This window comes from Crocuta crocuta, unplaced genomic scaffold (assembly GCF_008692635.1).
Source record: "Crocuta crocuta isolate KB4526 unplaced genomic scaffold, BGI_CrCroc_1.0 scaffold886, whole genome shotgun sequence".
Taxonomy (NCBI): domain Eukaryota; kingdom Metazoa; phylum Chordata; class Mammalia; order Carnivora; family Hyaenidae; genus Crocuta; species Crocuta crocuta.
In genome coordinates this window covers 137,421-164,890 of record NW_027530624.1, presented here as the reverse complement: position 1 = coordinate 164,890, position 27,470 = coordinate 137,421, and the positions used below count along the sequence as shown (strand labels likewise).

Sequence of the window (27,470 nt, the reverse complement as noted above, 5' to 3'; positions counted from 1 at the left end):
GACACCCTCCCCCCCCACGTCCCCACCCCTGCAGCTTGATACAGGTCCACCTACTCCTCCTGGTGCTGCTTTCTTTTTTCTTTCTTTCTTTCTTTTTTAATGTTTTATTTCTAGGAGAGAGAAAGAGAGACAGCGTGAGCAGGGGAGGGTGAGAGAGAGAGGGAGTCACAGACTGAAACAGGCTCCAGGCTCTGAGCTGGCAGTCAGCACAGAGCCCGACGCGGGGCTCGAACCCACGAACCGCGAGATCATGACCTAAGCGAAAGTCGGACGCTTAACCGACTAAGCCACCCAGGCGCCCCCCGGTGCTGCTTTCTAAAAGCTCTAATTTTCTTTTTTCTTTCTTTATCTCCTTCTCTGCATCTCCTTCTGTGGACCTCCTATCTTTTTCTCTTGGTTTCTCTTTCTGATTTTGTCCCTGCATCTTGGTTTTCTGCTCTCTCTGGGACTCTGTGTCTCCCCTCTGGGCTGTCCCTCTCTGTTTTTCTCTGCCATCTCTCCTGTCCCTGTTTCCCGCCTCCTTTGTCTCTCACTTTCTTTCGGCCTCACCTCTGATGGTGTTTCTGTGTTTTTTATTTGCACATGTCTGTCTCTCTTCTTTCCTCTCTCTGTGTATCTCTGTCTTTCTCTGTGTCTCTGTCTTTCTCTCTGCGTCTCTATCTCCACATCTCTCTCTCTGTCACTCTTTCTGTATGTCACCATCTGTCTCCCGGTCTCTTCCCCACAGGCTGCCCGTCACTCCCACGTGGCTGTGGCCTGGGCCGGCTCCCTGGTGCTCATGGGTGGCGAGCTGGCTGATGGCTCCCTCACCAGCGACGTGTGGGCCTTCAGCCCGCTGGGCGGGGGCCGCTGGGAGCTCCTCGCACCGCCTGGCTCCAGTTCCTCGGGGCCACCGGGCCTCGCAGGTCACGCGGCCGCCCTAGTGGATGACATCTGGCTGTACGTGTCTGGCGGCCGCACCCAGCACGACCTCTTCTCCTCCGGCCTCTTCCGCTTCCGTCTCGACAGCACCAGTGGGGGCTACTGGGAGCAGGTGATTCCAGCAGGCGGGCGGCCGCCTGCCGCCACCGGCCACTCCATGGTGTTCCACGCCCCCTCGCGCACCCTGCTGGTTCACGGTGGACACCGGCCCTCCACCGCCCGGTGAGTGACCTGCCCTGCAGGGCCAAGCCCGGCCCAGTCCCCTGGGCCTTCAGTCTTTGGTGGTCTTCGCCCCCTGATGGACTTCTGCAGTCATTCGGTCACTCAGTAGGCCACTCAGTCCCTCATTTGCTCACCCGCTCACTCATTCTCTCTCCCTTCATTCACGGTCTTGGCCGGTTCCTTCCCACACACTCCACCTCATCCGTCCCTGCTTGGTGGCCAGCCCTGGTTAGATGACGCATGGAACCCAGCGATGAGCCAGACCTGGGTCCTGTCCAGAGGGAGCTTCTCGTCCTTAGGGGACGTAAGCCCTGTCACAGCCAGTCTCACCCTGGCTGATCTCACAACTTTGTAGTTTGCAAATCCCCAGACCAAGCCCCATGTGCTCATAGAGCATACGTTTTCCGTAAGGGATGGTGGGTCACTGCCCACTTAGCCATCAGTCAGGACTTTTCGGTTCTAAGTGACAGAATCCTTGAGAGTCCAAGGGAGGGAGAGAAGCCCTTCCTGCCCTGAGCTCCTCCTCTGCCCCTCCGGACAGGTTCTCTGTGCGGGTGAACTCCACCGAGCTCTTCCACGTGGATCGGCGCGTGTGGACCACCCTGAAAGGCCGGGATGGGCTTCAGGGCCCACGGGAGAGGGCCTTCCACACAGCCAGCGTCCTGGGCAACTACATGGTGGTCTATGGTGAGGAGGCTCCCTGATCCCGCCTGCCTGCCAGGGCCGCAAGCCCGCACTGAGCTGCGACTCCCCGCACGGGTGTCGCCACGTCTGCCAGGCTTGCCAGCTGTGCCCCTTTCCTTTCCTAGGGGGCAACGTGCACACCCATTACCAGGAGGAGAAGTGCTATGAAGATGGTCTCTTCTTCTACCACCTTGGCTGCCATCAGTGGGTGTCAGGGGCCGAGCTTGCCCCCCCGGGAACCCCTGAGGGTGAGTGGCCCGTCCGTTTCCCTGAGGGGTGTCTGAGAGTCGTATTTCCCTGACAGTGAATCTGGGCTTCGGGCAGGAGCCACCTCGGGCCTTGTAGGGTGAGCCAGACGTCCTGTGGACAGGGGCACTGTTGCCATGGCGATGGGAGGCAGTTACAGAAGCGCAGATCTAGGCTCCAGTCCAGGTTTTACCGGTTTCCAGCTGCCCCAGAGAACTGCCTACATGGGACCTTTTCAAGGTCCTGTCGTGGGCAACTGGCAGAACCAGGATGGCTGGCCCCAAACAACCATCTGTGCAAAAAAATCATTTAATCGCCCAGTGCCTCAGCTTCCCCATCTGTAAAATGGGGATGACGATAACATTTAGGCCACTGGGCTGTTGTGAGAGTAAGTTGAGATGGTGCGAAGACCGGAGGCAGCCTAGCGAAGGGCTCAGTGTCTTGTCTTTCTCAGTCAGGATCTGGCCCCAGGCTTGCCTGGGAGGTGGTGGGGGAGGGTGGAGAAACCTTTCAAACTCATTGAATCTGACTCCTTTGAGAATCAGAAGAAAGCCACAGGCCCTCTCCTCAGAAAGACACTTGTACACACAACTGGGCATATCATTTCAGGGGGCTGTGGACTTCTAGGAGGCCCATCTGTTCTCCCCGCCCCACCGAACAGAAGGACGAGGTCAGAGAACAAGCACAAGGGAGGGACATTGACACTTAAGGGGTAGGCTGGGCGAAGGGTTCCCCACGGAGCCCTATTTGACCATCAGCAATAAAGCCTTGAATGAGCCTGAATTCAGGGCTCATCTGTCCCTATTTCTCCTTTTGACCAGAGACCTCTTCCTCCTTTGTACTTTGCAAATCCCCAGACCAAGCCCCATGTGCTTACAGAGCATATGTTTTCTGTAAGGGATCGCGGGTCACTGCCCACTTAGCCATCCGTCAGGACTCTCGGTTCTAAGTGACAGAATCCAACCCAACCAGCTCGAGCAAAACCCAAGTTCTTGGCTCACTTGAGTGAAAACTGGCTTCCGGCTGGTCTGGATCTGGGTGGTCACGTGATGGCACCAGCTAGCCCTTGTTTGAGCTCACATCATGCTGTGGCAGGTTTGTCTTTTGTAAATGGCCACCTGCAGCCCTGGGACTAGCTCCCACCCCTTTAAAATGACCAGAGGGAACGGCCACCCGGTGGCTCAGTGGGTTAAGCATCTGGCTCTTGATTCCCGCTCAGGTCATGATCTCTGGTTCGGGGGATCGAGCCTTGCTTCAGGCTCTGTGCTAACAGTGCAAAGCATGCCTGGGATTCTCTCTCTCTCTCCCTCACTCTCTCTGCCCCTCCCCTGGTCGCACTCTCTTTGTTTTTCTTTCTCAAAATAAAGAACATTAAAAAAAATGTGTTCAAAATGCGCAGAGGGAAGAGGGTGCCTTTTCCCCAAGAACGGAAGGAACCGGGTCCTATTCCAGAACTAGTCACTGACACTGATAGGCCCACTGCTGCCAGAGGCAGGGTCAGCTCAACTTGAGCCTGTGGACTGTAATGGGAGAGGCTGGTTTTCCCGAGGAAAATCCGAGGCTGTCACCAGAAGGGAGACCGGTGCCAGACAGACCGAACCAGGAGAGAGCCAGACAGCCTGCCTCGTGGCTCCCTGAAGGCAAGAAGACAGCTCTGTTTATAAAGGAGGAGACCAACTCAGAGAAGTTGAGCCTCTTGCCTTAGGCCACACAGCAAGTTAGTAGTTGACCCACGATTTGAGCCCAAGTAGGTGGTAGATGTAGGAATTGAAGCCACATTTTTCTGGCCCCCAAGTTCACTCTCTGTCTTCAAGGTGGTTTGCACAGTGGTGTGGAACTCCGGCAGGTGCAGGGCCAGGAAGGCTGGGAGGGCTTCCTTGGGCACGCAGGGGTAAGGCAGGGAGGAGGAGGTGGGGCCGAGGCATAGGAGAGCTGGGGTAGTCCTCTGCACAAGGGAGCCGTGGAAGTGGGGGGTAAGACCGGTTGGAGTCTCACGTCCCTGGGGGGGGAATCTGTATTCTAGGCCGAGCAGCACCTCCCAGTGGTCGATACTCCCATGTGGCGGCTGTGCTTGGTGGCAGTGTCCTGTTGGTGGCTGGGGGGTACAGTGGCCGGCCCCGTGGGGACTTGATGGCCTACAAGGTGCCTCCTTTTGTGTTCCAGGCGCCCGCTCCGGACGTGAGCACTGGGGTGATAGGGAGAGGGCGGCTGGGGAGGGGGGAGCATGGTGCCTGTGGATGAGGGAGAAAGGTGGGGTGGTCCCTGGGAGACCTGGGGAGGAGGACTGGGGGTCCCTAGGGATAGGAGAGGAGGGAGATTGGTCTCCAGGTTCAAGGTGCGGGGAGGAACGGAGGTCCCTGGGGCTGAGGGAGGAGCGGATGGGGTGCCCCAGGGTGCCGAGTGAGCGGTGGAGGCTCCCTGGGATAATCACGGGGAGTGGGCACGAGGGGGCAGGCTCCGGGTCTGAGGACCCCCCCCCTCCCGCCCCCCATCTCTGCAGTACCACTTGGACTACTGCTCCATGTACACGGACCACAGCGTCTGCTCCCGAGACCCTGAATGCAGCTGGTGTCAGGGGGCCTGCCAAGCTGCACCACCTCCTGGGACCCCGTCTGGGGCTGTGAGTGACTGTCCCAGCTCTGTCTCCTAGCGCAGACACGGCCCTCAGTGCCCCCCTCTGTCTAAACCAAGCAGAGAAGGACTTTCACTCCCTCGGGACACTGGTTTTCACACCTACGATTGGCATTCGCGACTGCTGACCCCTCCACCTCTGACCCCTCCCGATCCTTTTGAACTTGTGACCCTGTCCCCGGGTCCCTTAACTCCTGCCCTCTTGCTCTTCCTCATTCCAACTGGCTTTCAATTCCCTTCTCCAATTTCCCGGCGCCTTCCGCCCCAAGACTCTTGAGCCTACAGCCCTTCCCAGGTCCATTAAGCCCCTGTGCACAGTAACCCCTGTCCCCTCCCCTCTCTGTAGTGTCCAGCTGCCAGCTGCCTGGGCCTGGGCCGCCTTCTGGGTGACTGCCAGGCTTGCCTGGCCTTCAGTGGCCCGACAACTCCTCCTCGGGGGCCCGGCGCCCTGGGCTGGTGCGTGCATAACGAGAGCTGCCTGCCTCGGCCTGGTGAGTGTGCCCAGGGGCAGTGTGGGAGGGGGCGGCACGGCGCCCCACGTTGACCTCCCCCCCGACTCCTGTCCTCACAGAGCAGGCCCGCTGCCGAGGGGAGCAGATCTCGGGCACTGTGGGCTGGTGGGGGCCTGCGCCTGTCTTCGTCACATCCCTGGAGGCCTGCGTCACCCAGAGCTTCCTGCCTGGCCTGCACCTGCTCACTTTCCAGCAGCCGCCCAACGCCTCGCAGCCTGACAAGGTGGGGACCAGGGGATGGGGCCCGGCGTGGAGTGTTGAAGGGTCTGGTCCTAAGGTTTTCGTTGTTTTTTTGTTTTTTTTTTTGTTTTTTAATGTTTCTTTGTTTATTCTGAGAGACAGAGCATGAGCCTGAGTGGGGTAGGGGCAGAGAGAATCTCAAGCAGGCTCTGTGCTATCAGTGCAGAGCCTGATGCGGGGCTCGAACTCACAAACTGTGAGATCATGACCTGAGCCGAAATCAAGAGTTGGGCACTTAACCTACTGAGCCACTCAGGCACTCCAGGTTTTCGTTTTTCAAATGGATCTATCTCGCTCTTGTACTTGCCTCGTAAGTCTCTACATTCAAGGGTCTGATTTTTAAAAATTATGCTAAAACAGGGGCACCTGGGTGGCTCGGTCGGTTGAGCGTCCAACTTTGGCTCACGTCATGATCTCGTGGTTCATGAGTTTAAGCCCTGTGTCCGGCTCTGTGATGACAGCTCAGAGCCTGGAGCCTGCTTCAGATTTTGTCTCCCTCTCTCTCTGCCCCTCCCCTGCTCATGCTCTGTCTCTCAAAAATAAATAAATGTTAAAAAAATTTTTTTTTTTAAATTGTGCTAAAACATGTCATGTAAAACTTAACCATCCCTGATATTAAGCACGCTCACAATATTGTGCAACTGTTACCACCTGGTTCTGGAACATTTTTGTTACCCTGAAAAGAAACCCCAGATCCCTAAGTAATCCCTCTCCATCCCCCTCTCCCCCTGGTCCCTGGCAGCCATTAACCTTTTAGTGGTTAGAGGTTGACAGTCCGCTAACTCTGGATTTGCCAACTGTGAGTATGCCTTATAAATGGAATCATATGGGTTAACTTCCACGTGTGGCTTCTTTCACCTAATGTTTTCAGAAATGTGTTCATGTTGTCGCATGCCTCAAAATTTTGTCCCTTTTTATGGCTAAATGATCCCCTCTTGTGTGGCTGTGCCACATCCATTCATCAGCTGATGGACATTCAAGTTGTTTATAGCTGGTGGCTATCAGGAATGGTGCTGCTGTGAGCATTCATGGACAAACCATTGTTTGCATACATATTTGCTTTTTTTCTTTTACTGTTTATTTATTTTTGAGAGAGAGAGAGAGAGAAAGACAGAGCATGAGCTGGGGAGGGGAAGAGAGAGATGAAGACACAGAATCCGAAGCAGGCTCCAGGCTCTGAGCTGTCAGCACAGAGCCCGATGTGGGGCTCGAACTCAGGAACTGCGAGATCATGACCTGAGCCGAAGTCAGACACTTAACCGACTAAGCCACCCAGGCGCCCCATTCTTTTTATTTTGTAATATATCCTGGCAAGCTCCTTAGAACTGAGGAAACACCTCATTTCTTATTTACGGCTTTGTAATATTCCATTTAGATTCTAGGGCCACAGTGCTATAGTTTATTTAAACAATGTCTCGTTAACAAACTTATGGATTATTCCATTCTTTGTTGCAGTTACAGAACACACGCTGACAAATCATGTAGTGTGTTTGTCACTTTGAAAGTTGGACCTGGACTCTTTTTTAAAAAAATGTATTTTAATGTTTTTTATTTATTTCTGAGAGAGAGAGAGAGAGGCAGCGTCAGCAGGGGAGGGTCAGAGAGAGGGAGATACAGAATCCAAAGCAGGCTCCAGGCTTTGAGCTGTCAGCACAGAGCCCGACGCGGGGCTCGAACCCACAAACCATGAGATCATGACCTGAACCAAAGTCGGACGTTTAACCGACTGAGCCACCCAGGTGCCCCTTCCTTTTATTTCTTAAATTTTTTTTTAATGTTTGTTTATTCTTGAGGGAGAGAGAGAGAGAGAGAGAGACAGAGCATCGGTTGGGGAGAGGCAGAGAAAGAAAGAGGGAGACAGAATCTGAAGCAGGCTCCAGTCTCTGAGCTGTCAGCACAGAGCCCGATGTGGGGCTCAAACTCAGGAACTGTGAGATCATGACCTGAGCTGAAGTCAGACACTTAACCGACTAAGCCATTCGGGCGCCCCATTCCTTTTATTTTGTAATATATCCTGGCAACCTCCTTAGAACTGAGGAAACACCTCATTTCTTTTTTATGGCTTTGTAATATTCCATTTAGATTCTAGGGCCACAGTGCTATAGTTTATTTAAACAATGTCTCGTTAACAAACTTATGGATTATTCCATTCTTTGTTGCAGTTACAAAACACATGCTGACAAATGTAGTGTGTCTGTCATTTTGAATGTTGGATCTGGACTCTTTTTAAAAAAACTTTTTTTCAATGTTTTTTCTTTATTTCTGAGAGAGAGAGACAGCATGAGTAGGGTAGGGTTAGAGAGAGAGGGAGACACAGAATCTGAAGACAGGCTCTGAGCTAGCTGTCAGCACAGAGCCCGACGTGGGGCTCGAACCCACGAACTGTGAGATCATGACCTGAGCCAAAGTTGGACGTTTAACCGACTGAGCCACTCAGGCGCCCCTGGACTCTTTTTTTTTTTTTAACTAATGTACTAGTTTATTGTATAAGAGAGAACACGTACATAGGGCGAGGCCCTGTAGGGTTGTAAGTGAAAGAGCTCTGTCCTCATGGAGCTGGGGTGCTGCCCCCTGCTGGGGTGGATGTGTTCACTAATCTGGAAGTTCTCCAAACCCTGTAGTTAAGGGACTTAAAAAAAATCTGGACTCTTAAGGGTTTAAGTGGAGAGGCGGACTGTCAAGGAAGAGGCTCCTGGAAGGTCTGTGGTCCTGGATTTTACCGAGAGAGGTAATGAGCAGGGGCCGGGACCCTGTTGTCTGTTGTCTGGGCTGGAGTCCTAACTCAGCGCCCCTGGCCTCAGTCTCAATTTCATAAAATAGGGAAGGAGATTGGGTTGCCTGCTCTTTTCTGGCTCTGATGTGGCCCGAGGGGTGTGGACACCGTGGGGCCATGCAAAGAGGCACTCACATATCCCCTTCTCCCTGGCCGGCACAGGTCCTGATTGTCCGCAGTACGACCATCACTCTGACGCCCAGCCCGGAGACCGACGTGTCTCTGGTCTACCGTGGCTTCATCCACCCACTGCTGCCGGGAGGGCCTGGAGGGCCGGGAGCTGAGGATGTAGCTGTGTGGGCCCGGGCCCAGCGTCTACACGTCTTGGCCCGGATGGCCCGTGGCCCTGACACAGAGACCATGGTGAGGGCGTTTGAACATTCAGGGGGTTGTTAATTATAAATATGGGGGCTGGGGTATATGCTGCCGGGGGGAGGACTGGGGAAAAATCAGAGGCATGGGATATATCAGTGGAGGGAGGCGCCGGGGTTTTCCGTTATGAATGGAATTTGGGGGGAATTTTGTGGAAGGTGGGGAATGTCTGAGTTACCAAGTCTGACATCCCTGAGGTGGGTTGTTGTGGGGAGGTTTAGGGGTTCTCAGGGGTTCTTGGGGCCTAAGGAACTCTGAGGCCCTCTTCCTAGGATGGAGGTGAGTGGTAGTTGGGTTTGGGGCTCTTAGAGATTTCAGGGGTTGCGGGGCCCCTAGAATGTTCTGAGGCCCCTGTCTGTCCCCCACCCCTACCCAGGAGGAGGTGGGGCGCTGGGTGGCTCAGCAGGAGAAGGAGACGAGGCAGCTGCACCGCCCGGGGTCCACTCGCCTCTTCCCACTGCCTGGCCGGGACCACAAGTATGCGGTGGAGATTCGGGGCCAGCTCAATGGCTCGGCAGGCCCCGGGCACAGCGAACTCACCCTGCTGTGGGACCGGACCGGCGTGCCAGGTGGCAGCGTGAGTACCCCGGCTCCGGCCTCTGACCCTCCACCCAGGCCCCAGTCTCAGATCCCCGGAGCTTTCTGAATCCCAGACCACAAATTCTAACCCCTTTGACCTGACCTCTTATCCCTTGACTCTTGAACTCTGGGCCTCACCTTGAGCCCACTAGACCCCAACCTCTCACGCTGACTCTGACCTGATCTCACATTCTGACCCCTGCCCATGTCTCTGACTCCTGCCCTCTGTACTTTGATCTCTAGTCTCTAGATTCTCTCAAATCCGGAGGCCCTTTTGTCTGCTCGCTCCTCCTAAATCCTGACTTTCTACACGCTTAAGTTCTGGGGCGCCTGGGTGGCTTAGTCGGTTAAGCTTCCAACTTTCGCTTAGGTCATGATCTCACGGCTTGTGGGTTCAAGCCCCGCGTCGGGCTCTGTGCTGACAGCTCAGAGCCTGGAGCCTGGTTCAGTCTGTGACTCCCTCTCTAACCCTCTCCTGCTCACGCTGTCTCTCTCTCTCTCTTAGAAATAAATAAATTAAAAACAAAAACAAAAACAAAAACAAAAAGCCATCTATACGCTTAAGTTCTCAACCTTGTCTCCAGGCCCTGAAGTCTGTAGCTCCAAACCCGGACCCCCACCCCCCAACCTCGACTCTTGCCCTGTGCATGGGATCCTGGACCCCTGAGCCTCACGTGAACGCTTCCCACAGGAGATCTCCTTCTTCTTCCTGGAGCCTTACCGCTCTTCAGCCTGTTCCTCCTACTCCTCCTGCCTGGGCTGCTTGGCGGACCAGGGCTGCGGCTGGTGCCTGACCAGCGCCACTTGCCACCTCCGCCAGAGCGGGGCCCACTGCGGGGACGACAGGGCCGGTGGGTCCCTGCTGGTGCTGGTGCCTGCCCTCTGCCCGCTCTGTGAGGAACATCGCGACTGTCACGCCTGCACTCAGGTGCCTGCTGCACACAGAGGGGAGGTCTCGGGCTGAAAGCAGCCAAATCAGGCCACTGGGAAAGGGGGAGGGCCCCCTGGATTTGGCATGGGCATCCGAGGGGTCCCCCTGGGGGCAGTGGACCGAGACAGGTGGGGCTGTTGTCTTTGATCTACCTTGAGAGCTGGTTGGGGAGCAGAAAAGAGGGGCTGGAGAATGGGCTCCTGGCACTCAGGACTCTCCCTGTTGTCAGGGCCAGAAACCCAAGTTCGCAGCTCTTTACCAGAGGCGCATTTATGGGCTCGGCCACCAGAGTCCAGGGCTAGGTCTTTAGGCCTGCGGTTCAGACCGTGTGGCCAGGCATCCACCTCCATTCGTTCCATACCCTCCCTTCCCTGGAGGTTCATTCCTGGGGGGTTGCAAGGGGTTCACGAGGGCTCCAGACTGTTGTCTCCCCGACTCAGCTGCCCGAGTCCCAAGGGGAAGAGATCACCTTTCTGTCCCCACCCCACTCTCGCCCCCCCAGTTCAATGGAAGTCCCAGAAGCACGTGTCACTGGCCCTGGTAGGTCTTGTGCCGACTCAGACCCATCAGTGAGGCCGAGGGGGAGGACGTGTGGCCCCTTGCCCACATCTGCATCTTAGGGATAGATCAGCCCCACCTGGACCACACACAGGGGCTCTGTTGCCCCAAAAGGGAGTAGCCGTTGGGAAGGCAGACCCCTTGGATGCCATTGGCTGAAGGGGAACATCTGGAGAGGCTGGCATTTTGGGGAGGGAGGTGGGCTTGGAAGGGCGGTCTGGGGGGTGAGAGGAGGGAGGGAGGCAGCTACTAGTTGAGCTGCTGACGGGACCGGTGCCAGCAGCCCAGGGTAGATGGCTAAGCTGGGCTCCTACTCCTTCTTAACTCCCCAGGACCCCTTCTGCGAGTGGCATCAGAGCACCAGCCGCAAAGGGGACGCAGCGTGCAGCCGGCGGGGCCGGAGTCGGGGCGCCCTGAAGAGCCCAGAGGAGTGTCCCCCGCTCTGCAGCCAGTGAGCTGCCCGGGCCCAGGGAGAGGGCGTGGGGAGGGTTTGTGGGGGCCGGTTAGACCCTGTCCCTGCTCCCCGCCCCCAGGCGCCTGACCTGTGACGACTGCCTGGCCAACTCCAGCCAGTGCGCCTGGTGCCAGTCCACCCGCACCTGCTTCCTGTTCGCGGCCTACCTGGCGCGGTACCCGCACGGGGGCTGCCGCGGCTGGGACGACAGGTACAGTCTGGTCAGGGTGGCCTGGGCCCCCAGAGAGGAGGATGGAGCCCGGGGGAGAGTGGGGGGAGGGCTCTGAGCCCAGCACGCCTGTCCCCCACCCACCACACCTGTCACCCTGCAGCGTGCACTCAGAGCCTCGGTGCCGGAGCTGCGACCGCTTCCTGACCTGCCACGAGTGTCTGCAGAGCCACGAGTGTGGCTGGTGTGGCAATGAGGACAACCCCACGCTGGGCCGGTGAGGAGGGGGGGAGGGGCGGTGAGGCTGGAGGGCGGGGCCGGGTGTGCGCCTCTCCACCCGCCCTGGTTCTAATGGCCTGTTTCTCTGCCCCTTTGCCTCTTCTCTGTTTTTCTTCCCTTCTCCTCTCTCTCCGGTTCTCTCTCTTCTCCACCTTTACCTGGTCTCTTTGACTGTTTCGTTCTCACCTTTCTTTCTCATCTTTCTGTTGCTGTCTTTTCTTCTCTCTCCCTTTCACTGTATCACTGTCTGTCTCTTCTCTGCTGTTCACATCTTTTCTGTCTCACGTCTCTGGATTTCTGTGTCTCTCTTCCATTTTCTCCTCCTGTCTTTCTCCATATTCATGTCCCTGTTTCTCTCTTTCTGACGGGCACCTGTCTCCCTGCCTCTCTTTTATTTCTCTCTGTTCCCCCTTCCCACCCCCTTCTTCATCTCCTGTGCCCCCCCAGGTGCCTTCAGGGGGACTTCTCAGGGCCTCTGGGTGGCGGTAACTGCTCCCTGTGGGTGGGGGAGGGCCTGGGGCTGTCTGTGGCCCTCCCTGCCCGCTGGGCCTATGCCCGCTGTCCAGACGTGGATGAGTGCCGCCTGGGCCTGGCGCGGTGCCACCTGCGGGCGACCTGCCTGAACACACCCCTCAGCTACGAGTGTCACTGCCAGCGGGGCTACCAGGGCGATGGCATCACATACTGCAACCGCACGTGAGTGGGTGCGGGTTTCCATGGAGATGGCGCCCCAGGGCTGGGGCACGTGGAGATGGAGGGAAGGAGGTACTCATCATGCTGGGGTGCCTCCCATGGAGCCCGCGTCCCCAGTGAGCCCGGGGTTTTTACTGTGCAGGGTAGGCCCTCATTAGAGTGACAGGGTCCCTAGCGTAACACTAGTTACTGTGGAGACGGGTCATCCATGGACTGCGGGCCATAGTCCTCGGCGTTGCCATGGAGATGGCGGAGGACCAAGCTGAAAGGGGTTTTCACAGAGAGCAGATCACCAGTGGTGATATGCAGTTACTATGGAGACAGCAGTTACCACGTGCCATGGGGTTACCTTGGAGACAGGGCCGCCTACGTAGTCCAGGATGGTAGAACAGGCAGTAGCTNGGGGTGCCTGGGGGCCTGAGGGCCTGCCCAGCCTTCCCTACTCCTGCCTCACCCTCAGGTGCTTGGAAGACTGTGGCCATGGCATGTGCAGCGGCCCCCCTGACTTCACCTGCGTGTGTGACCTGGGCTGGACGTCCGACCTGCCCCCGCCCACCCCTGCCCCGGGACCCCCTGCACCCCGCTGCTCCCGGGACTGTGGCTGCAACTTCCACAGCCACTGNCCTCGTCCCCAACCCCCGGGGGGCCAGCTCCAGTTTCCTTTCTCTGCCTGGGCTTCTGGGTCCCCTCTCCCAGCTGTGGGTCCCCCTGCCCTGTTGCCTGCTCTGGACCCCAAACAGCCTCAGTGCCACCCGTCTCTTTGGCGGGGCCTCAGAAACAAGTCCCCGTCCTGGGGCTTGGCTATTCCCCCCCAGTCGGGGTCCCTGCTTACTTCCTTTGAAGCGGCCAGGTGGGGTCAGGGATCAGCTGAGCCAGTTGTCGGGCCCCTCCCGCCCTTGCCCTGACTCTGCGTCCCACCTGCTGGGGCCTCCGCAGACTGGACGTGGGGGGAGCACTGTGAACGGTGCCGGCCCGGCAGCTTTGGCAACGCCACGGGCTCGGGTGGCTGCCGGCCCTGCCAGTGCAACGGGCACGGGGACCCTCGCCGCGGCCACTGTGACAACCTCAGCGGGCTCTGCTTCTGCCAGGACCACACCGAAGGTGCCCACTGCCAGCTCTGCTCCCCCGGCTACTATGGGGACCCCCGGTGAGCCAGGGGCCAGCCGGGTGGGTCAGGGTGTGGTGAGGGACATGGTGGGCCGGGGCAAGACTGGTCTGACACTCTTGCTCTCTCCTCTGTCTCCCCAGGGCTGGTGGCTCCTGTTTCCGGGAGTGTGGGGGCCGCGCCCTCCTCACCAACGTGTCCTCAGTGGCTCTGGGCTCACGCCGCGTTGGGGGGCTGCTGCCTCCAGGCGGTGGGGCAGCGAGAGCCGGGCCAGGCCTGTCCTATTGCGTGTGGGTTGTCTCGGCCACTGAGGCGCTGCAGCCCTGTACCCCTGGGACCCTCTGTCCCCCCCTCACCCTTACCTTCTCCCCCGACAGCAGTACCCCCTGCACGGTGAGTACCGAGGGCACCAGAGTTCAGGCCCATGTCTCCCCCACCCAGTCTGAATCCTCAGACAGACCCTCACCCCACATCCCTTTTTCTTTATCCTTCAGACCCTAAGCTGTCTTTCTCCGACCCCAGACCTTCATTCCTAAGCCTACACACCCTCCTATTTCCCAGATCACCTCCTACTTCCTGGGCCCCCCGTTCCCCATTCCCCGGACCGGGGTCCAGGCATGGTTAATATCTGTACAGTGTGTGTGCCCACTCTGGCCAGTAGGTAGGGCCTGCCAGGAGCTGGGCATCGAGAACGAGGCTCTGTGCGCGAGTGGATGAGCCATTGATTATCCATGTCTGCTGTGAGCTCAGGAGGGGAAGGGTGGCCTCAGTGCCAGTTTGACAGTCTGCTCAGAATTTTCAATCAGCTCGTTTTCCGGCCTCAGATTGTCCTCCCCTTTGGAGCTCCTCCTCCTCCCAGAGCCCCAGCGTCCCTTTTCTCAGCCGTACTGTCCTCTGATCCTTCACTCTGCATCCTTCACCTCCAGCTGAGCTACGTCCTGGCCTTTGATGGATTCCCGCGCTTCCTGGACACTGGTGTCGTCCAGTCGGACCGTAGCCTCATTGCTGCCTTCTGTGGCCAGCGGCGGGACAGGCCCCTCACTGTGCAGGCCCTGTCTGGTATGGGGACTTGGGAAAGTGGGACCCTGTCCTGGACTGTAGAGCCCTTGTCCCTGTACCTTGCTCCCTGAGGTGGGCTCAAGACCCATCCCGACTCCGTCTCTGACTTCCTGGGTGATGCTGTCCCTTGCCACATCTGGGCCTCCGTTTCTTCAGCTGAGAGGCTAATAGGATTGCCCTGGGTAGGCTGCCTCTCAGAGAGCAGGGCCACGCGGGACAAGTCTTTGGGGTACGCAGAATCTGGCTGGTGTGAAGGGCCCTGACCGTCTCCTCAGCCTGGTGGTTCTCAACCGGGTGGGGGTGGGGGAGGGTTTTGCCCCTTGGGCCATTTGGCTGAGTCTAGAGATGTTGGGATGGGCACGAGGTGTGGCTGGCATGCCACAGGCGGAGGCCGGAGATGCGGCTGTGCCTCCTGCAGCGCCCAGGACGGCCCCCCGCAACCGAGACTTTACAGGCCCCATTACATCAGCACTGCTGAGAGGTTGGGAAACCGGCCTTGTCTGATGAAGCTGCGCTAGAAATAATTTGTTACCTGTGGCGGTTGAAGGACCTGAGTTTGGAAATACTTCCTGTTCGCACTGTAAATCAGAGTGGTTCCAGGGCTGGACGAGGGGGCAGAGCGGTAGTTGGCCTGCTGGGGATTGCACGTGACCCCGGAACCCTCCACAGTGAGCAACTGGAACTAGGAGCCCTCGAATTCACTTCCCTCAGCGCATGTGTGCTGACTGAGCACCTTCAGTGAGCCCTGCCCGAGCGGGGTGCCTGGGGATACAGCGGTGAACAAGGGACACCGGCGGGGGTGGTGGTGAAGGGGGTGACAAACAGCGTCAACACATTTTAGGCGGAATAGTGACACCTTTGCTAAGGGGGAGAGGAAGGCGAAAGGAGCAGGCACCTGGCCTGTCTGGAGGGTTGGGGAGAGCTTTTTTTTTTTTTTTTTTAAGAGATGAGATTTCACTTGAGGCCTGAAGGGGGCGGTGTGGGAGAGGGAAGAGGGTGCTCCAGGCGCTCCAGGCTCTCCAGGCCAGAAGAGCAGCGGGTGCCCAGGCCCTGAGAGACTGGAAAGGGGGCCTGCAGGCTAGAGCGCACAGGGCTGGGAGAGTGGGAGACCTTGAAGTTAGAGGGCGTATGGCACCTACACTATTAACATAACTTTATTGAGGCATTATTATTATTTTAAAGTTTATCTGTTTTGAGAGAGAAAGGAAGAAAGCACGCACATACATAGGGAAGGGGCAGAGAGAGAGAGGAAGAGAGAGAATCCCAAGCAGGCTCCACACCATCAGCGCAGAGTCCGGTGCAGGACTCAGACTCACGAACCGTGAGATCATGACCTGAGCGGAATCTAAGGGTTGGACGCTTAACCGACTGAGCCACCCAGGTGCCCCGAGGCATGATTTACACGCGTAAGGAATTCCTGCCCCTCTCCCCCACCCCTGATCTATTCTGTAGGGAGACTCGGTCTTAGGTCAGAGCTGTAGGGAGCTGTGGAGGGTTCGGAGCTTGCTGGTGGCGGGGTTGGGATCAGAATTTGATGGGTTGGATGAGGGAGAGTGTTCAGGGTGCAGAGTAGCTAAGCATGGCAGTGATTATAAGCTATAAGGAGTGCCTTCCTCCCCTGCCCAGTTTCACTGGATTTTCTCTAAACCTGGGGGCAGCGCAGCCGCCTGGAGCCCGGCCTTGCCACAGGCCTCTGGCCTCTCTCCCCTGACAGGCCTGCTTGTCCTGCACTGGGAGGCCAACGGCTCCTCGTCCTGGGGCTTCAATGCTTCGGTGGGCTCTGCCCGCTGCGGGTCAGGGGGCCCGGGGAGCTGCCCTGTCCCCCAGGAGTGCGTGGCCCAGGACGGGGCCGCAGGGGCCGGACTCTGCCGGTGTCCTCAGGGCTGGGCCGGCCCCCACTGCCGCATGGCTCTGTGTCCCGAGAACTGTAACGCCCACAGCGGAGCGGGGACTTGTAACCAGGTATTGGGGGTGGGGGAAGGGTAGGAGGACACGGGTGGTGGTTGGGGCTCCCTCTGAGTCCCCGTCTGCTCTCCCCCAGAGCCTGGGTGTGTGCATCTGTGCCGAGGGCTTCGGGGGCCCTGACTGTGCCACGAAGCTGGACGGCGGGCAGCTGGTCTGGGAGACCCTCATGGACAGCCGCCTCTCAGCCGTGAGTTGTGCATGCCGCTCTTCCAAGGAGGTGCCACACGGCCTACCTCCTGGATCGTCGCCCCCCTGCCTCCATTCCTGGGACCAGCCCCCAGACCCCACACCCAGCCTGACACAATAGCCCGACCCTTCCTGTCCCCACCTCCACCCCCAGGACACCGCCAGCCGATTCCTACACCGCTTGGGGCACACCATGGTGGAGGGACCTGATGCCACCATGTGGATGTTTGGGGGCCTGGGCCTGCCCCAGGGGCTGCTAGGGAACCTATACAGGTGAGGGCTGCCTCTGGGAGGTGGGATACCTGAATGCATGTCTGTCACATAAGTGTCCCTTTGGGAGTAGATAAAAACACCTGGTGTAAAAACAAAAGCAAAAATAAAAACAAAACCTCCGCAGGCGGACATCCCAAAAGATGCTGGGGCACTTGTCACAGGAGACTCATCTCAGGGTCTGGGATACTTTTTTGGGTGGTGCTGCCCCCGTAGGGGGGATGGTGAGATGATAGGCGCTCACCCTAGGGGATGCTGGGATAACTGTGGAGGGGGAGTCACCCCAGAGGATGCTGGGATGACTACAGTCAAGACTTCGATTTTGCACCTTGGTGTCAGGTACTCTGTGAGTGAGCGACGGTGGACTCAGATGCTGGCTGGGGCTGAGGATGGGGGCCCGGGCCCCTCCCCTCGCTCCTTCCACGCGGCTGCCTACGTGTCCTCCGGCCGCGGTGCCATGTACCTTCTGGGGGGACTCACGGCCGGGGGTGTCACCCGCGACTTCTGGGTCCTCAACCTCACCACCCTGCAGTGGCGGCAGGAGAAGGTGAGCCTGTGTCCCTCCCTTTGGCTCCCACAGTCTGTCCCCAGCAGGGATGACCAGAGCCGCTCCTGCCCTTTCACCCTGAGGATGTAGCTTCCCCCACGCCCCAACCCCTGGGCTCCAGCACGAGTCCCAGAGTTGAAGTTTATGAGCCATCCTGGGTCACACTGTATTCCCGACCTGGTCCGGGGCCAAGCGGGGGTGATCTTCTTGTCCGCTGGGTGGGGACACAGCCCACTGTGGAGCGGGTACAGTCAGCCCCACACAGCCAGAGTGAGAGAGGGCAAGAGCAAGGGCTCCTGAATCAGGCTGCCCCTACCCGCGTCAGTGACCCCCCCGAGCAGGCAGAAATGGCCAGACGCCTACTACACACCTGCTGGGACCAGGGCAGGGTGGAAGCTTGGGGTCCGCTTCTCCTTATCAGTTCGAGGGGAGTGCCAGGCGTTCTGAGGCTTGCTTCTACCCAGAAGATGACCCCTAGCCCCCAGCTCCCTGGTGACCTCTGCCCTTTGTCCCCCAGGTTCCTCAGACTGTGGAGTTGCCGGCAGTTGCCGGCCACACCCTCACTGCCCGACGAGGCCTCTCCCTGCTCCTGGTGGGCGGTTACTCCCCCGAAAATGGCTTCAACCAGCAGCTGTTTGAGTACCAGCTGGTGACTGGCACCTGGGTGTCCGGAGCCCAGAGCGGGACACCCCCCACAGGTCGGCCTGGGGACAGGGAGGGCGCAGCACCTTGGACGCCCGGCCATCCAGGGCTCTGTGTTGGGACCTCTGTCCGTTGCCACACCCTGTGGTCACCGCCCCCTATAGCGGGCTGTCTCCCTGTCTTCCCCCCCACTCCCACCAGATCCTCAGGAGACCACCTCTTGAGAAGTTCAGTCTCTCTCCTTAGCCCCTGATAAGCTGTGCACCTCCGGCCCCGTGACAGTGGGCCACCACGTTCCTCTCCCAGGCCCTAGGTCACTGCCCCTCAGGAATTCTCCTTTTCCTCTCTCTCCTCCTGTCCCTCCTGTCCTCCAGGACATCCAGGTCACCCTGTCTCCCTCTCTTCTCTTGCCCGGGGTCTCCAGTGCTTGTCCTTTCAAGCCGAAAGGGGGAAGGAGGGGTTGAAAAGGGCTCCTGGGTGGTGTGGTCACAAGAAGGGGAGCCCAGGGAAGTGTGGGGGGGGACGTTCCTAATCACCAGCCCTTCCCCCAGCCTCTGCTCACTCATCCCCTGCCCCCAGGTCTCTATGGTCACTCTGCCGTGTACCACGAGGCCACTGACTCCCTCTACGTGTTTGGGGGTTTCCGCTTCCACGTCGAGCTGGCAGCACCATCCCCGGAGCTGTACTCCCTGCACTGTCCTGACCGCACCTGGAGCCTGCTGGCCCCTTCCCAGGGGGCAAAGGTCAGGAAAGGAGGTGTACACAGCTGGGAGTGGAGGGGGTAGGAAGGAGGGCCCCCCCTTTCTCAGTGCCGCAGGGCCTGGCTCGAGTCTCCTCCCCTCCTTTCCAGTCCCCTAGACTGACCTGCGGCACCCCACGTCTCCCCTTCTCCCATCACCCACTGGGAGGGAAGAATCTTAGACCACGAGGTCAGAGGCCTGGGTTCTGCCCCAGCTCCGCCCCTCTCTTGGTGTGGCCTGGCAGGTCCCTCCACTTCCCAGCCTCCTCGTCCAAAAAACCTGGGACTGAGGCTGCTTGAACCTCCTGTGTTCAAGGCCAAAGGAGATAGTGTGTGAGAGAAGGCGGACCCTGGATGTGCTGGTTAGAGACAACTGAGTTTTCAATCTGCAGACGTTATTTCTAGGCCCTTTTGGGGGCCTGAGCCTCATCCCCAGGGCGCCCCCAGCCCAGCTGGCAAGGTCACACCAGAAATGTGGGGGTTCATCTCAAGCAGCCTGTGCCAGGTTCCCAGGGAACAGGGCATGGGGGTTCCGGGAGTTTAGGGAAGGGAGATGGCCCTGGGGGCTGCTCTGAAGAGTGAGGAAGGTTTCCTGGAGGAAGGAGCTGAGATTTGAAGGAGATTAGGGGTTGGGTGGGCTGCTGGGGGCTGAGGTATGGGATTCAGGGTGGTGGGTGGGCTGAGAGGGAGCTGCAGAGCAGAGGAGTGTGGGCTCTGACCGGCCATCCTGCGGGTGTCGCCCCCACAGCCACGCCCCCGGCTCTTCCACGCCGCAGCCCTGCTAGGGGACACCATGGTGGTCCTTGGGGGGCGCTCGGACCCTGACGAGTTCAGCAGTGACGTCCTACTCTACCAGGTCAACTGCAATGCCTGGCTCCTGCCCGACCTCACCCGTAAGTCCAGTGCTTTCGCTGGGAGGCTGGAGGACATTCTGGAGGGGTCCCTGCCCTGTCCTGGGAACCTCATCAGCCAGGGTCACTTGGGCCCCTTTAGACCCACCGGCAAAGCAGCTTTCCCCTCTGTCATCTAAACACCCATGGAGGGGCGCCTGGGGGGCTCACTGGGTTAAACGTCCCAACTTTGGCTCAGGTCATGATGTCACAGTCTGTGAGTTCGAGCCCTGCGTCAGGGTGCTGACAGCTAGGAGCCTGGAGGCTATTTCAGATTCTGTTTCTCCCACTCTCTCTGCCTCTCTTCTTCTCACACCCTGTCTCTCTCTCAAAATAAAACAAACATTAAATAATTATAATAGGGGTGCCTGGGTGGCTCAGTCGATTAAGCATCTGACTGGCTCAGGTCATGATCTCACGGTTCGTGGGTTCGAGCCCCGCATCGGGTTCCGTGCAGGCAGCTCAGAGCCTGGAGCCTGCTTCAGATTCTGTGTCTCGCTCTCTCTCTGCCCCTTCCCCACTCATGTTCAGTCTCTCTCTGTTTCAAAAATAAATAAAAAAAAAAAAAACCCAAAAACAAAAAACTTGAGGCGACATTTACACAGGAAAATTAACCAACGTAAAATGAACAATGCGGTGGCACCTGGTACCTTTGCAGTGTTGTGCCACCACCGCCTCTGTCTGGTTCCAAAACCTTTGTCTCCATTCTCCTTACGTTCATTCTTCCCGTTTCCTTTTTCTGTTGGTCTCTCGTTCTCTTTTGTCTCGCTGTCTGTGTCCGATTCTCCTGCCCTGCCTGGCCTTACGTGTCTTGTCTGTCTTTCCGTGTCCGTCTCTGCTCTCCTTAGCCTGTTGCTCTGCTCGGCGTCCCTCTGACTGGAACCTTTATGAGGCTCTTCTCTGAGTGTCTCAACGTCCTGTGTTTCCCCAGGCCCAGCCTCTGTGGGGCCCCCGATGGAGGAGTCTGTGGCCCATGCTGTGGCGGCGGTAGGAGGCCGCCTGTACATCTCAGGGGGCTTCGGGGGAGTGGCCCTGGGCCGCCTGCTGGCCCTGACCCTGCCTCCTGACGCCTGCCGCCTGCTGCCCTCACCCGAAGCTTGTAACCAGTCTGGGGCCTGCACCTGGTGCCATGGGGCCTGCTTGTCCGGAGACCAGGCTTATAGGTAACCATGGTGACTGAACATCTCATGGGTGGGTGGTTCAGGTGCCCTCCAGCAGGGGTTCTGTGCTAGGCTGTGCTCAGGGGGAGGCCGCAGAAGGGTCCTGGGGTATCATCCACGAATGTTTCCTGGAGCAGCTGGGTGTGCACTGGCTCCCAAATGACCAATAGCGTTTGGACCAGCGAAGGTTCGGAAGTGGGGCTGTGCCCGGTGTAGTTTAGAGCCCATCTGCGTTGGGGGACAGTGAGACTGCAAACGTGGGTGGGGGCATCTCGGAAAGTGCTTGAATGCCCGGCTGCAGCGCTGGGCTCCAGCCGGGTCCACAGATCCCTCATCTGTAGTTTGGGACTCCAGACACCTCAGGAAGCCAAAAGGACTGTCCTCTGTCCTCGCTTCAGCACAAACACCTTAGGCTACACCATTATCCTGAGCTGGTACGGGGCTGCTAACGGGCTTGGCTTGGCTCGTTAAATGTGTCACCGTGTTTGCTACTGAATTATTAAAGGTTTTGACTTATGGGGTGTTTCCCCAGACTCCGCTAGGAGTGCCCTGTGACCGTGGGTACACCCACTGCTTTTCTAAAATCTGGAAGGTTCTGAAATATGTGCGCCTTCGGGGATTCTGGGTGACAGGTTATGAACCTCCACTGTGGGTGATGGGGAGCCAGGGAAGGTTGAGCAGGGGAGGGGAGGGGTGGGCGTGGGCAGAAAGCCCTGGGACTATTGGGAAGGAGAGGGTGGTGAGGGAGGTGGTAGGTGGAGGCCCTGGAGGAGGCCAGGGAGGAGGAGGAGCTGGGGTGAGAGGGAGAAGGCTGAGCTGGGCAAGGGGCTGCAAGGGTGGAGAAAGGGGACACCTTGGTGGCTGGGGGGTAGGAGGGTGTGGGGTGTTGTCTAGTATCTCTGGCTGGGGTGACAGGGACGTGAGACCACTGCCAAGTGGAGTAAGGGAGGAGCAGGCCGGGAGGCCTGTGCTGAGACCAGTTCGGGGTGCACACGGGGGGCCTGCAGGACGGTGTCTAGGAGGAATCAGGAAGCATCAAGTGCAAGAGGAGGGGGATGGGGTCTGGCTGGTGTGGTGAGCCAGGCCTCATGCCTCCCCAGGCTGGGCTGCGGGGGCCCCCCATGCTCCCCGATGCCTCGCTCTCCCGAGGAGTGTCGGCGCCTCCGGACCTGCAGCGAGTGCCTGGCCCGCCACCCCCGGACCCTGCAGCCCGGAGATGGAGAGGTGAGTGGCGAGTTGAGTGGCGTGGGGGGTTGGGGCATCTCCGGAACTTCAGTTGGGATTGGGTGGGGAGAGCCAGGTCAGGAGGGGTGCTGGGGGACCCTGAGGACCCCACCGAGCCCGTGTTCCCCCACCAGGCATCTGCCCCCCGCTGTAAGTGGTGTACCAACTGCCCCGAGGGCGCCTGCATCGGGCGGAATGGGTCCTGCACCTCAGAGAATGACTGTCGGATCAACCAGCGCGAGGTCTTCTGGGCGGGGAACTGCTCGGAGGCTGTGTGCGGGGCTGCCGACTGTGAGCAGTGCACCCGGGAGGGCAAGTGCATGTGGACGAGGCAGTTCAAAAGGACAGGTGAGGCCCGTTCGGCCCTCCTGGAGGAGAGTGTGGGGGCCTGGAGCCCTGGGCCCAAGGAAGGGAGAGGGTGGGGAGGGGAGGGGAGGGGGGAACCAGGCTGTAATTCCTGTGCCCCTAACCCCAGGGGAGACCCGCCGCATCCTCTCGGTGCAGCCCACCTATGACTGGACCTGCTTCAGCCACTCTCTGCTGAACGTGTCCCCAATGCCGGTGGAGTCATCGCCCCCCCTACCCTGCCCCACCCCCTGTCACCTCCTGCCCAACTGCACCTCCTGCCTGGACTCCAAGGGTGCGGACGGGGGCTGGCAGCACTGTGTCTGGAGCAGCAGCCTCCAACAGGTACCTCGCTGGCTGGGTGTTGGTGGACAGGGTGGGGGGGTAGGGGGGCACCTCCCTGCCCTGTACCTCCTCCTCTGTTTCCCAGCTCTCGTCCCCCTGTCACGCTTCCCCTACCCTGTTACTTTCCCTTCTCTCCTACCAGCACCTCTTTCTTCCCTCCTGGGCTTGTGAGGCTCCCTGTCGTGCCTGCTGAGACACTGCCATGCAACCTTCCAGACTCCCAGCTGGGTTCATGCCCCTCCCAGTCCTTCCCATGACCCTGATTCCATCGGGTCTCTCCCTCCCAAACTTCTGCACTTCCTTCTTCCATCTGTCTCTCTCTGCTTTTGGAACTTCTGGTTGTAAGAGACAGAAATCCCCTAGAGCTGGTTTTATTGTAACGAATTGGGGAAGGAAGTGCTGCTCCATCCTTCTCAGGCCGTAGGGCCTCCGCTCTTCTCTGTTTGCCTCTGTCCCTGCTTTCTCTTGGCTGGATCATCAACACACACGGCCTCAAATGGCAGCCCTTGGCCTTTAGTCTATGTGACTTTCTAATTCTTGAGATGACTGTTATCTCTGTGCTCATGGGTTGGCTCGCATTCTCAAGGGGAGACTGCAGCTCAGTTCACAAGTGAGATGTCCAGCCTTGGTCCAGTGAGACGTGGCCAAAGAGGGGAAGGAGCACACGGGTCCAACACAGCAGCTCAGACCTACCTCTCATTTTGGCTGCGGGCTGGGGAGGTGATTCTTTGTGGGCGTGGTCTGGGCAGGCATTTACTTGCCGACGACAGTGTGCCCCTTGAACAGCTCGTGGCTTTCTCATGGGGTCGACTCCAGAGATGCCTCTTTGGTCATCACAGTGGCAGACACAAGTCATTCAAGCCCCAACCCCACCTGGGGGGGAGACAAGAAAGATTCACCTCTGGCGGTCACATCCAGAAGCAGTGTCATTGGGCCGGAGTTCCGGGTCTCTCATTCCCAGTGATGGTCACTTCTCAGTCACCTTTATTGTGGAACAGCCAGTCCACATGTGACTGCTCACCGTCTCCCAGCCCATGAGCCTGCGTGAATCTTCAGTGAAATAGAACGGCTGACAGCAGACCCGCTGGGGTGTATTCTAACAGCAACAGCCCTCTCCAGACACCAGCGGGCTAACAGCTCAGTTCACTCCTGACACCATCTACCTAGAGCTGGAGTCAGATCCTACAAAGTTAAAGGGCTCAGTCCCACAAGCCTGCCATTTCTGAGGCCGCTCACGACTTCTGACCACCCATACCTCTGACCAGCCAGCTATAAATCAGGAGTTCTACCACCCCCTCTGTGGGCTCGACAATTTGCTAGAACAGCTCAGAGAAGAAACAGTTTCTTGTGAATATCAGTTTACTCTAAAGGCTACAACTCAGGGGCGCCCAGGTGGCTCAGTCAGCTAAGCGTCCAACTCTTCGTTTCGACTCAGGTCATGATCTTGCGGTTTGTGGGTTTGAGCCCCAGGTCTGGCTCTTCGCTGTAATAGTAAGGAGCTTGTTTGGGATTATCTGTCTCCCTCTCTCTCTCTCTGTCCCTCCCCCTTTCATCCTCCATCTCTCTCTGAAAAAAAAAATAGATAAATAAACTTAAAAAAAATGTTTTTAAGGTTGTAACTCAGAGCCAAGTGGAAGAGACAAATATGGCAAGGTATGGGGTGGCCAGGCACACCAGGCTCGCAACAGGGAAGCTTTCTGAATCTCCTCCTTCTTGAGTTTTTATAAAACTCAACTCCCCCCCCCCCCCCCCCACTGAGTGTTGGGGGTGCTGCAAGCGCCCCTCCCACCTCTTGGTCTTTCTGGTGACTCCCTCCTTCTCTCTAGCACAAACTCAGGTGTGAAATCAGCTTCTTACGAATAGCAGAAGACATTCCAGCATTCAGGAAGGACCGGGACACAGGGAGGGTATATTCTTGTGTTATATCACAGCATCCCATAGGCAGGGTGTGTAAATTACGTGGGAGAGTGTATTTAGAACACGGACCATGCTTGCCATTTGGTGAAAACTCCATAATGCTTCCATTTCTGCCTATTAGGGGGATTCCCAGCCTCCCCTATCCAGGGCACACCCAGAGGGTCACCACAGTACAATGGGTGTCCTCCATGTGACCCTGCATCATGTGTCTCTAACACACAGAGGCCTCATCCCCAAGCCTGGGGGCTTTCTGGTGATACAAGCTTTTCCCAAGTATTATTGAGGTTCTCATCATCCATCCTTGTGACCGGAAGGCAACACAAAAGAGCCTGTTGCCAGGCTCTTGCTGCTCCCCTGGCCCCTCTGTGAGGCTCAGGGTGTGAGGGCGCGGCTGAGTGGGAAGCAGGAGGAGGCTGTGGGGCGGGAGAATCCAGCACAGGCAGTCACACACGGATGTGAGAGCACTTCCGCCAGATCTTTGGATTTCTGTGAAATCTCCTAGCTTTAAAGTGTTGGCTTAGGCTTTTATAAACCACCACGGTGCGGATCAGACATAACAGATGTACAGACCAGCCCCGTAACAGATGTACAGACCAGACCCGTTATGATTTGGCTCAAGGGCAGCTGTATTTTAACCACCAGGCATTGTGCTCTTGAATGACTGGCTTCAGAGCCCGGGACAGGCAAGAGTGCTCTCTTCCCTGGCTTCTCTTCATCATGTTCTTTACTGAGCGCCTTCCTCGTGCCAGGCACTTTGCTAGATCGTGGGCCTATGTCAACATGAGCCAGAATCCTACTCTCGGAACTTACATTCCTGCATCTCTTCCAGGAATGCAGGAAATGCAGTTTACGGTGTTGGGCAGCATTGAATACGGCCATTAGGGAGGTTACCGCAAAGAACGCTGGACAGACGCTGGGCAGATGTGGGACTTGGTCACCCCTTCCCTCCCGCCCCCAGATTGCCCAACCATCTGTCGAGGGGTGCACTAAATTTAGATCTGGAAGCCCAACTCTGGCATTTTGGCAAGGCTCGGCTCACTGCTGGCAGTAGCCCTCAGTGGGCTCAGAGCTCCGTCCACAGCAATCAGGGTGTCTATTTCAGGATTAAACGGTTGCTAAGTGCTGTCTGGACTAAGCTCTGTCTTACACTTTACTCAAGGCCTGAGCAGTAGATAAAATACTCTTGTACACCAAGAGTCTGACCCCCATCGGGTACCTTGTCTGGGTCCCAGGATGCGATAAGTGATGGCGTATGAACTGCTGCACAGCCCTGACCGCACACTCAGCTCCCCCGCCTAGGATGGGAGGACCCTCTTGCCGCAGCAGCTGGGTCCACAGTTTTTCTAAGTGACAGTGGCTTGCAACTCCCCGCCTCCTGTCACTGGTTTGTCTCCACCTGGCATTGTTGCCTTCCTTTGGCTGTAAGAAACAGCCATGTCCACTAAGCTGGGTGGGTAGACTGACGCTGCCAATCACACCAACACAGTGGCACCTCTTAGAACCCAGGGTGGAAAATGCAGCCAGGCCTTGTTGGAGACGGAGCCTGGAAAGCTGCCCGCCCCTGGCTTTGGGTGTGTGGTCCTCAATCAATGCTTCCTTTTGCATCTGCTCTGTTTTCCTGCCCCTCTGGTCTGTTCATTTGTTGTAATTTGCTCATTCAAATGGCCCCTCCAGCCCCAGTCTCCAGAATCTTCTAGTTTCAGGGATGCTCCCTAACCTGACTTCCAATGTGGACTCCTAGTTACAAATGCTTGACAGGGGGAATGTGATGACCCCAGCTGGTGTCCACTTTGGTCCATCAACTGTGGCCAGGGAGGGGCGAGAGGTCTGAGGAGGGGGTATCGTTCGGGAAGATGCCCAGGATGTGTTTGGTCCTCTTTCTCACTCCCCACCTCATTTCCCATTTCCCCTCCCCTGTACAGTGTCTGAGCCCCTCCTACCTGCCCCTGCGGTGTATGGCCGGAGGCTGTGGGCGGCTGCTCCGGGGACCCGAGAGCTGCTCCCTGGGCTGTGCTCAGGCGACCCAGTGCGCCCTGTGCCTGCGGCGCCCCCACTGTGGCTGGTGTGCCTGGGGGGGCCAGGATGGGGGCGGCCGCTGCCTGGAGGGTGGACTCAGCGGTCCCCGTGACGGTGAGATGGGTTAGGGGGTGGGGTGAGGGGACTGACCCTTGGCTGGGCGTGTGGCACAGAGAACATGGGGGGTGCTGAGGGCTGTCTCGGGGGTGGGGCAGGGTGGCACCCAGGTGAAGCTCTGCATCCCGGGCCAGGGCTGACATGCGGGCGACCTGGGGCCTCCTGGGCCTTCCTGTCCTGCCCCCCTGAGGATGAGTGTGCAAACGGGCACCACGACTGCAACGAGACGCAGAACTGCCACGACCGGCCACACGGTTACGAGTGCAGCTGCAAGGCGGGCTACACCATGGACAAGTGAGGGGGCGAGGGCAGCGGCCCAGGCGCCTGTAGGGCGGGGGCAGCAGAGGGTGAGGCAGGGGCCAGAGGTGAGGTGGTGGGATTCATCCAGCACTCGGTGAACGTGAGGGCTCAGTCGTGGAGGGGCGGGGTTGGTGAGTTAAGCGGGGCACCCTGGGAAGTGGGTGGCGGGCTGGACCCTGGACGGGGACTGTGGAACAGACCAGGCATGAGCAACTGGTTGAGGGCAGTGTAGTGGGTGTTGGGCCTGTGGAGCCTTGAGGCCCCCTGCCCCTCCCTGACTCTCTGTCCCCTCACCCCTGCAGCATGACCGGGCTGTGCCGCCCCGTGTGCGCCCAGGGCTGCGTGAACGGCTCGTGTGTGGAGCCCGACCACTGCCGCT

The 27,470-nt window shown here is 58.3% G+C and overlaps 1 protein-coding gene across 1 annotated transcript in view; it reads left to right on the top strand.

The window, feature by feature from the left end:
• The window catches only part of MEGF8 (multiple EGF like domains 8), a 40,477-nt gene that overhangs the window by 7,472 nt on the left and 5,535 nt on the right, over window positions 1–27,470 (top strand). Inside the window, exons 6-37 of the mRNA XM_077768151.1 lie at window positions 728–1,143; window positions 1,685–1,830; window positions 1,953–2,075; window positions 4,097–4,251; window positions 4,574–4,693; window positions 5,051–5,195; window positions 5,276–5,439; window positions 8,392–8,592; window positions 8,978–9,178; window positions 9,872–10,108; window positions 11,002–11,120; window positions 11,203–11,334; window positions 11,456–11,569; window positions 12,019–12,267; window positions 12,725–12,909; window positions 13,201–13,411; window positions 13,513–13,762; window positions 14,296–14,428; window positions 16,143–16,390; window positions 16,470–16,580; window positions 16,734–16,852; window positions 17,189–17,396; window positions 17,914–18,094; window positions 18,618–18,781; window positions 19,526–19,670; window positions 20,599–20,830; window positions 21,928–22,051; window positions 22,186–22,399; window positions 22,527–22,741; window positions 26,581–26,788; window positions 26,926–27,085; window positions 27,394–27,470. The exon at window positions 27,394–27,470 is cut by the window's right edge and continues 173 nt beyond it. Of these exons, the coding sequence (XP_077624277.1) occupies window positions 728–1,143; window positions 1,685–1,830; window positions 1,953–2,075; window positions 4,097–4,251; window positions 4,574–4,693; window positions 5,051–5,195; window positions 5,276–5,439; window positions 8,392–8,592; window positions 8,978–9,178; window positions 9,872–10,108; window positions 11,002–11,120; window positions 11,203–11,334; window positions 11,456–11,569; window positions 12,019–12,267; window positions 12,725–12,909; window positions 13,201–13,411; window positions 13,513–13,762; window positions 14,296–14,428; window positions 16,143–16,390; window positions 16,470–16,580; window positions 16,734–16,852; window positions 17,189–17,396; window positions 17,914–18,094; window positions 18,618–18,781; window positions 19,526–19,670; window positions 20,599–20,830; window positions 21,928–22,051; window positions 22,186–22,399; window positions 22,527–22,741; window positions 26,581–26,788; window positions 26,926–27,085; window positions 27,394–27,470 (5,707 nt within the window). The remainder of the gene's footprint in view (window positions 1–727; window positions 1,144–1,684; window positions 1,831–1,952; window positions 2,076–4,096; window positions 4,252–4,573; window positions 4,694–5,050; window positions 5,196–5,275; window positions 5,440–8,391; window positions 8,593–8,977; window positions 9,179–9,871; window positions 10,109–11,001; window positions 11,121–11,202; window positions 11,335–11,455; window positions 11,570–12,018; window positions 12,268–12,724; window positions 12,910–13,200; window positions 13,412–13,512; window positions 13,763–14,295; window positions 14,429–16,142; window positions 16,391–16,469; window positions 16,581–16,733; window positions 16,853–17,188; window positions 17,397–17,913; window positions 18,095–18,617; window positions 18,782–19,525; window positions 19,671–20,598; window positions 20,831–21,927; window positions 22,052–22,185; window positions 22,400–22,526; window positions 22,742–26,580; window positions 26,789–26,925; window positions 27,086–27,393) is intronic.